The 9,357-nt window shown below is 53.5% G+C and overlaps 1 protein-coding gene across 1 annotated transcript; it reads right to left on the reverse strand.

The window, feature by feature from the left end:
* Nucleotides 1-1,563: 1,563 nt before the first annotated feature.
* Nucleotides 1,564-8,111, reverse strand: LOC112990165 (polymeric immunoglobulin receptor-like). Its single transcript, XM_026111721.2, has 8 exons — nt 7,729-8,111; nt 5,990-6,340; nt 5,301-5,615; nt 4,750-5,079; nt 4,040-4,136; nt 3,134-3,237; nt 2,644-2,693; nt 1,564-2,173 (listed from the first exon to the last, which is right to left on the reverse strand). Exons 1-8 carry the CDS (start codon nt 7,775-7,777, stop codon nt 1,967-1,969), a joined length of 1,503 nt encoding a protein of 500 aa, XP_025967506.2. The 5' UTR covers nt 7,778-8,111; the 3' UTR covers nt 1,564-1,966.
* Nucleotides 8,112-9,357: the final 1,246 nt, after the last annotated feature.

Consider the following 9,357-nt stretch of genomic DNA (forward strand, 5'->3'; position numbering starts at 1 on the left):
CTAGCTTTCAGCTTGCTAAAGTGTAGGCAAAAAAGAAAAAAAACACTGTGAGTAGGCATGCAGGATTTCTCCAGCTGCATTGGTGGTTAGGCTGGGAAGAGCTGCTAAAATTACAGCACAGTGCTGCAAAAGAAAAGAGAGCTACATTTGAGACTGGCTGGAGAGGACATTCCTGCAGAGATGCAGAGGTGCCTCGCAACGCTGGGGGCAAGAAATCGAGAGCATTGTAAAAAGGTGTTTGAGAGTCTGTGGCAAGATTATTCATGATAGCAGGGATTCGATGAGGTTCCTGCCTGTCCTCTGTTCCTGTGGCAAGTCTTGGAGATTGCCTGCCTCCACTGCTGATCTATGAATATATTGCATGTCTCACCCACTTGGACATCTATTTTTGTAAATAATCCACTCTTAACTGCTGCTTCCCTTCTATTTTACCACCTGATGTTGAAACCAGCCCTCTTGTGCTCATAATTCTTCCTCCACTGTCTTTGTCATGCTTCCTGTAGCTTCTCTGTTCGGCCTGCCAGTTTCTTGCTCTGTGCCACTGTCTGGGCAGACCTTCCTCATATCTGTCTCAGGGCTTGTCCTTGCAGTTGACACAGTAAGGCAAATTCTGTTCAAAAAGTCCCACTGCCCTGTCTGTTCCTCTTGTGCAGTACTGCATGTGGTTGCCTTCTTTTTTTCCAGAAATACTAATGTTTTTGTTCGCCCTACCTTGTCTTTATTCCACATTGCTTTGGTTTAAGGGGCCAGTTTGTGCATCCTCGGGGAAGAGAGGGTGCAGGCCAGGAGGCCAGCCAGAAGTCATTGAACAGAGTAGGGCCTTGGATGAGGAGGTGGTGGAAGGATGGGGGAGCCTGCACAAGCTGCAGCTAGGAAGCCATGCCTGCGACTGCAGATGTCACTCCCTGCTTCATCTGTTTTCAGTGTACAGGCCGCAGAGACTGTGATATGCTAGATATGCTGTGGCTGTGGACAACCCTGTCTGAGTGCAAATTCAGCCCTCGAGTTTGGAAATAATTGAGTTGTGTGGAGGGTGCAGTGTTGGAGGCTCTCGCTAGTGCTGTCCACAGCAGGTGCGATGAATCTACCCCACGACTTTCTGCACTCCGTGATGGGACACCTGTGCGTGCTCTCAGAAGTTACATCACCACCTTTCTCTCCTACCCCAGACTTCCATGTGCACCCTCTATTTCTTGCTCTAAAGCTAAACATTTACTTTTATTTGAAAGCCTCTTACCATCTTATTTCTTTTACCTAAGCAGACTGATAAATTAGGCTGTGCAGGATTTGCACATACATGCAGTTGTTTTGTAGCTGAAGACCTTCTGAGGCTCTGATTCACACAGCAGGCTCCTTGGGACTCAGTTTGTGAAGTTTGCAGTGCAGCATTTCAGCTTGCCGACATGCCCCCCCTAGGTATTTCCCTTTAGGCAGATGCTGGTTCTGCTTATTCCTGTAGCTCCAGTGCTGACACCCCCACACCCGTTACATGGCAAATGAACTCAGTCACATCAGGGTTAGGTTTTTATACAGCAGCACTGGAGTGGGCTTTCCTGGCCATAGTTGCTGAACCATTAGAAGCAGGGTAGAGCTTCTACCGTTGAACATAGTTGAAATACAGACCCACCCGCAGCCAGGCAAGTACTGCTCTTTTTAAAAAGGTCACTGCTCCACACCTGCCTCTCCAAAAGAATCTGCATTTTAATAGAATCCAAGAAAATTGATGTGCAAGGGGTCCTGAGAGTTACCCAGCACTTCTCTCTGACCTGAGAGAATCTGCACAGCAGTGACAAAAATCGCTACTGGTCTCCCATAGGAGAGAGGTCTCAAAATGCATATGCAGGCTATACATGGCAGCAAAACCTTAGCTCTTTTCCCCGTGTCCTTGCAGATACCAGCTACTCCCCATTCCCTCTCTGTGTTCCACTTCTTTTCTCCCATTTCTGGGTTGTTTGAGTCCTGTGCTTCATCCTTTGTCATTCGTCGGTAATTCCTTGAGTGCAATGTCAGCGTATTCCACAGTTTCAGCTTTGGGTTTCCTGGGAGCCTGACTTGGTCCAACATTAGCGTAGAGAGGTTCCTCAGGGCTGAGCGGGGTTGTAAAGTGCAGGGTAACATATTTTAGGTCATTGCTGTCATTCCTGGGACTTCCCATTCTTTCAGTGCTCTGAAACTATGAAAAAAAGAGGAAAAACACTTGTCAGCATGATTCAGTGCCAGGTCACAGCAGTTGTCAGAAGAACAGGATTGTCTCAGAGGGAAAGAAAGAGAGTCATGTAGCAGGTTACCTTTTGTCATGGCAGAGGTGGAAGAAGAGCAAAGCCTTTCCTTCAGCTCCTTTCCTTGATACGTACTACAACTTCAGCTTCTAGCCTTTGCTCCTAGTCTAAGTAGCTGAGTCATTTCTCAGAGACTGATAGAATCTGCTCCGCTGGATTTTTTTTCCAGTGGAGTTTCCTAACATTACCCCTCTCTGTTCACCTAAGAACATTCCTCTCTCTGGTGGCATATTAAATATCACCTTCCCTCCTGCTCAAAACCAAAAAAGAACATGAAGTTTCTTACCACATGGGCCAGCTAGCTCCTCCCAGACTATTGGTAGGGGATTCAGGTACCATATGGGAAATCTGTTGTCTTCCTTACCTGTGCTGTGTCCTCTGGTTTTTCATAGATGTCTTCTGCTTGTCTGTTACCTTAGGAATGAGCCAAAGTCAGAGGTTTTAGAAGTAGAGAAGTCCATAGATTTCCTGGGCATTTGCTATGCTATAGGAGTTTAGGGGAAGGCTGTGAGATGGCCTAGTGATGGATGTGACGGGAGGGATGAGTGTGCCAGTGAGACCCATCTACCCTGAATCTGTCAGTGAACATGTTGCTCTCACTTTATTTCTCCCCAAGAATGTCTGGCCTGGTTGGATTTAGGAGGTGTCCTGTGGAGAGTCTGGAGCAACAGGAGCAGGAGGTTGATTTATTGTGAGAGGAGCCTGCCTTGAGGCTTCCCAGGCTGCACCTGCCTTATATTTTCCAGGGCATTGTGAGCTGGGGATAGGCTTAGCTGGAGTGGAAAATTGATGGCTAGAGACAACCCTATTTAGTACTGACTAGAACATGGGAGGCATCACCAGTCTCCACATACCTCGTCTGCACTTCTTGATGTACAGTGTTATCATGCTGATAAGTGCCAGTATGAGCAGGATGCCCAGGACCACAGAGAGGAGGATGAAGATATTTACACTGGAGCTGAAGTTGGAGGAGCAAAGGAATTATCAGTGTTAGATGGCAGCACAGCATGATGCTGGCACGGCCTTTTGCCAAAAGGTGACCAGCAAGGGGCAGGAGTAGCTTTTATGCACTTGGGAGGAGAACTTGGTTCTCAGTGCTGTCTAGATTGTTATTACTTGGCTGTGCCTTTTGAGCTAAACTGCTTTCTAGGTTTTTAAAACAAATCAGTGTTCAAGGTTCAGAGCACAATTCCAAGCTCTTTGGAGCAGGTACTGTCTTTTCCTCCTATGGTTTTCTGCACTTGGCACACTGAGAGACAATGTGTGATTATACTCTTAGGTGTTGCTGCCCTATGCATAACAGCAGCTGTCCAAAGAGGAAGAAAATCCCTTATATTTAATAACCTGGTAAATAGAAGAAGGATGAAATTGCAGCTGGAGACTATTTCACTGATAACTGTTCATGGCCAGGAACGCACAAGGGCAAGGCAGGCTTTGGGGCAGAATCTGAGCGTTTCTATTGCTGCAAAGAGCACAACCCAAATAGTTAAAGGTAAAAGAGTAGAAAGGCAGACTCATTCCCAGAACAGTTGCGACTTGATTTTGTCAATCTACTTCTCCCATTGCAATTGCATTTTGGACAGGAGCTGAGAGAGGAGAGGGCACTTTTTGTAAGGACGCCTGTCAAACCTAACTTCTCTTTAAGCAGGAGTCTTTGGAACGCGCAGACATTGCCTGTCCCAGCAAGAGAGGCGTTTCATGGATGAGACATTAATAACTCTAATTTGTGTTCAAGCTCAGAGAGTTTCTTTAGGCCTTACCTTTTCGACGGTGCAGTGGTCGTGAAGCTGGCATCGTTGGCCGAAGGAGTTGTTTGACTTGTGGTTGCAGTAACTGACAAAGTTGTTTCAGTTGAAGCTGCAGTCACAAACGTGAAGAGGAGAATAGACGTTCTGGGGCTACTTTGCATTTAGCAGCTAAACGTTGCTGTCATTGCTACCACTGGTATAAATCCCCTCATGCTGTGACACACCACAGACAAGTTGCCCAGGCTGTAACCAGTGTCACCCAGACTTGCTGGGTGGGAAAGCCACATAAGGCTCAAAATGTGTGAGGGAGGGGGAAGGTGCTCAACAAGAGCTTTGCTTTGTGTTCCCACCCCGCTACGTGGCAGGGGTATGCGCTGTCGGTGCAGGAAGACAGGATCTGTGGTGTCAGACACTACAGAGAGACAGAATCGGTAGCATGGGAATGTGACTGAGAGAAGCACCTCTGTGAAGGTGGCTGAAGCTTCTCTCATGTAAAAGAGAAACAACACAGCGAATCCATGTAGCTCAGTTACAATTGCTTGTGCAATTAGATAGAACTGTAAGTGTGAGAAGGTAAAATGGTGTTGGGTTTGGGCAAGGGAAGAAGTCCAAGCATAACCTGGGATGTGATGCAAGCTGGGCAGCACAGCGACTAGAGACAGAGCGGGGAAGTGGATCTGGTGTCTGCGGATAGCTATGGTTCCCTACGGACTGATACGCACCGTTAGAGATATTGAGTGTAACCTCCACTATTCGGAAAAGATGAGGGTGTTCGTAAAGTGCACACCAGTACACGCCAGAGTCCTCTGCCCGCAGCTTCTCCATGGTGACGGTGACTATCCCCCTATGGCTGTCGTCCTGGATGGTGGTTGTGCCTGGCTGAGCTGTCCTGCGATGCCCGGAGGGCTGCCGGTCTGTGCGGGCCAGGACAGCACATTCTTCCCCAGCTCCCACTTTGCACCAGGCTTTCGTCACTGCCCCGTAGTCTCGGGGGCTGTACGGACACAGGATAGAGAGCGTGTCCGACTCCCTGGCTGTGTATTGTTGAGTCCCTGGAAAACAGGAGGCGTGTTTGGTGAGCTCCCAAAACAGGCATAAGGCATCGCCTCACCACGGCTCGTGCCTGGGCTGAGCCCTTCCTGGCTGTAAGTCTGCCTGTGGCGGCAGCTCGGGGCTCCTCGGGGCTCTGGCGCAGGCCGGGAGGGGAGGAAAAGCCGGGGAGGTGGGGCTGAAACCTGCGGGCAGCCGCACTTTCCTGCAAATAGATACTCACTCTTGGACACGGTGAGCCTGACTTCCATTATTCGGGTGCGATGTGTCTGTGTGTAGAGCACACACCAGTACACACCAGAGTCCTGTTGCTGCAGCTTCTGCATGGTGATGGTGACAGTCTTGCCCTGGGTGTTGTCCCGGATCGAGGTTCTGCTTTGCTGGGTGTACTGCCGTGTTGAAGGGTAATTTGTGCTGACCACGGTGTTGCACGAAGTGGGACCTTGCCTTCGGCACCAGGCTTTCGGTGTTGTGCTGGGCGTCTGGGCATTGTATGGGCACTGCACAGACAGCGAGTCCAACTCCCACCTGTGTAACTCTGAAACAGCAAATCTGGTCACTGCCAGGCAGCCATGGGCACACGGGTGTCCACCTCCCCGAGCGAGCTGGGCACCCGGGCCAAATCTCCACCGGGGTAACTGCTCAGGGCCTGCACGCCGGTGAGGGAAGGGGGAGTTGGAGCAGGACGGGTCAGAGCTGGGAGCCCCCAGGGCCAGCCGGGGCTGTGGAGCTCCTTCGCACCGTGCTGGTGCGAGCGGGGAAGGCGGTGAGCAAGGCCTGGGGAGGGTGAGGGGGGCTGTGAGGTCCAGGGGAAGTCATTCAGCTGTGGTGGGAGAGGAGGGATGGCACAGGGGAGGGAATGATGTTCCTTTTTTATGAGACTTGCGTTTGTATGGAGGGGAACGTACTCACCCTTGAAAACGTTCAGTGAGATTGTCTTTAGCAGCCAGAGTGTGTTGGTGTTACGCTGGGAAGCACAGGAGTATGTGCCGGAGTCCTGCACCTGGAGGTTTTTCATGGTGATGGAAATGGCCCCACGTTTGACGTCATCTTCTATTGTAACTGTGCCCTGTGTGGCCTCGTTTATGTACGTATTAAGTGTTGAGTAAGTTGTCCCCACTAAGGCTTCGCAGATTCCGTTATTCACTCGGCACCAGGCTTTCTGTGAAGGGAAGGGGGCCTGCGGTGTGTAAAGACACTGGACGGAGAGAGTGCTTCCTTCCCGCCGGCTCTCCTCGGCACCCGGGGTTTGGGCTCGGAGGCCTGCAAAGACCACAAGTGGTGAGGGAGGGGGCAGCTGAAGCAGGGCTGCCCACCGCCTCCCGACAGGCCCAGGCAAACTCTGCCCCCCTTCCTCCGAGGGAGCGGGCGGCTGAGGGGCTCCAAGCAGAGAGGGCTTCATTCCTCTTGCCAAATTCACGTTCTTGGAAACAAGAAGGTTGATGCTTGGTGTGAACTGTTGAGATTTGAGCTGGGATTGCAATTCTGTTTTAAAACCCAGTTTACATGACAGTATTCCTCTGGAGGTAAACGTGGGACCTGGCGACTTGCAGGTGCTAAAGGCGTCTGCCCTTGGAGCCTGACTCGTGCCGTGCATGGGGCAGTGTTGGGGGCTGCCCCGGCAGCCCAGCTCTGCTGTTAGTGCCTCTCCCACCCGGCTAAATGGGAGCCAAACCCCTCCGCATCTGGGGGGTGGCAGCAGTGTGGCTCAGCGCCGTCCTGGAGGAGCTGCAGGCAAGTCTGCCGGCTGTGCTGGGTGTGGGCGACGGGGGAGAGGGAAGGAGCAGGGACGGTGTTTGCCGTGGGGGTGGAAGCTCGACCCGTGTCCCCGGGGGGCCTGAGGCTGGGCTCCCTGCAGCCCGCAGGTCCCTCCTGCCTGCATCCCTGGAGGACACCCAGCGACCGAGGGGAGCCAGGCTGTGCTGGCCCCCCTGGCAGGGCAGTCTCTGCACTAAAGGGTCTGTGCACTGATGCTGAATGATCCCAGCAGAGGCTTCAGCAGGTCTGAAGAGCTAGGAGAAAGGTGGCAATTGCTGGGAGAGAGGGAGGGGGGAGGAAGAGGGAGAGGGGAGCAAGGCCCACGTGGCAGGAGTCATCCTTAGAGTCATCCTCTGTGCCCAGGCGGAGGACGCAAAGCACTGTACGGGCACAGCCGCACGTGGGCTGGGCACCGAGGGACAAACAAGCTGTGGGCCAGGGAAACAAGGAGCTGGTGACCTTCCTGCCCCACTTCACCAAGCTGCCACCAGGTGAAAGCTTTGTGGTTTCTGCTGGGAAGGCAGGAGAGGCAGGTGGGTGCTCCGGGACAGCCCTGTCCCAAGCCTGGGACTGCAGTAGGCCCCTTTGCTGGGAGCAGTGGAGCGGGGTCAGGCCGCGTCGTGGGAAACGCCAGCTGGGGAAGGCACTGAGGGCTCGGAGGCAGCAGCTCTGCGCTCCGGGGTGTTCGGTCCTGTTGGAGTGAGCTGTGCAGTGGTGGGAACTGGGGCTATCGCCTTGCCTTACCCTCCCTGCAGCAAGTTCCCCAGCGCAGAGCCATCCCGGTGTGAGATTCCCACAGTCTGCACAGCTCCACAGGAGCCGCGGTGGGGAAGGGTGTCCCGCTCGTCCAGGGTGTGCTGGGAAGCCTCAGCTACGCCCAGCCCCTCTCTTACCTGGGCAGCAGAGTGGCAGAAGGAGGAGGACTCTCAGCTCCATGGCCATCCTCAAGCCCGGGGAAGGGGCATTGCCGGGAGCTGCCGGCGGCGCCCCGTTGGGAAGCGGCTGCGTTGCGTGGCTTCCCGCCTCACGCTGAGGCTGCTGGAGGAAGTGGCCGAGGTCCTGCCTTCCCACAGAAATCCCTCACCATGTTTTGCAACGAGACTGATATCAGGATTAGTTTCAGGGCGCTTTTGGGGAAGCGGCTGAGATCAGAGCTCGGCCCGTCCTGCCGGGCAGGCCCTCTGCTGCTCTCCTGTGGCCGTCGGCACGCTCTCCCCTCCCGCCAGAGGAACGGGGCAGGACAGTCCTTTCCCTGCCCGGAGCCGTGAGAGATGGAGCAGGCCCTTCGGCCAGGCCTTGCCCTTCTCTCTGGGCTCTCATAGCACCTCTCAAGGGCACAGGGCCAAGGAGGCTGGGGCTGCGTCTGCAGGGACCCTCCCGCAGGCCGTGACATTTGTGGTCCCAGTGCTCCAGCACCGCAGCCAATCCCTTTGTGCCCCGTGCTCTGCCACGGAGCTGGCAGGGTGCCTCCCCCCGGTGTCTCCAGCTCGAGAAACCAAACCAGAAGCACTTGGCTTTTGCACGTTGTGTTTGTGGTGAGGCAGCGTCCGTAGAGCCGTGGTGCGGCGTGAGCCTCTGCCCCGCCGAGCCGGTGGGGCTGCTCCGCGGCACGGAGCAGTGGCGTGCCTCCTCCTGGCGTGCCCCCACTGGCAGCTGGGATTGCTGGTGGCAGACGCCAGGCCGAGGCAGCGGATGCCAGCCACGCGCTGCGCTCAGCCTGCCTCTCCTCAGCTTTTTTCTCAAGAGTAGATGGGGATGTGGGGCTGTTGGCTGGGCTGGAGAAGGAAAGAAGAGGTGAAAGAGCAAGAGGAAAAGGAGCAAAAATTAAGGCAAGACGAGGCTGTTCTTCCACTCCATCAGTGTCTGTTTTGGCTTTGCCGTGCTGCACGTGGAAAGGCATTTAAGGGCTTGCTGCTGGTCAGGCTGGCAGAGGGCAGCAGCTTGCTCTCCAGCTGGGTGGAAGAGACCTCTTTGACCCAGGGCACAGAGATGCTGCTGGTACAGGCTGTCACGTAAGGTCTTCTCAGAATTTTTTCCTGTTCTGATAATCTCCTGCCCTGAAAGGCAGGACAGAGAAGTCTTTCATGAAAAATATCTATGTGCAGGGAAGTATTTGTACTTCACTGCAGCGAGAGGAAGAGAAGGCTACTGTTTCCTGACGTGGGGAAAACACCTTACTATGCTTTACAGCGTTATAGAAACTCCCAGGAGCAGGGGACAGGCTGACTGGTTATACAAACCACCAGCTGAGTCTTGTGAAAGGGAGGCCTTATATTAGGCAATATTTAAGCTGCAAGAGGGTTATCTTCTCCTAAGGAAAAAGCTTCTTTCTGAGTAATAGCAGGAGGAAATTTCAACTAGATTGGCTGGTGCTGAGCAGCAGAGGGAAAGAAGCTAATACCCTGCCTGCTTTTAAACTGAGTGGGATTTAAACTACATCTGGGTGGGAAGGGACACAGTGCATCAGCCGCAGCAACCCAGAGGCATGTGGTGGGGGGAGCTGCTTTCGAGGAATTCAGAGC

The sequence above is a fragment of the Dromaius novaehollandiae genome, chromosome 27, assembly GCF_036370855.1.
Source record: "Dromaius novaehollandiae isolate bDroNov1 chromosome 27, bDroNov1.hap1, whole genome shotgun sequence".
In the NCBI taxonomy this organism is placed as follows: Eukaryota; Metazoa; Chordata; class Aves; order Casuariiformes; family Dromaiidae; genus Dromaius; species Dromaius novaehollandiae.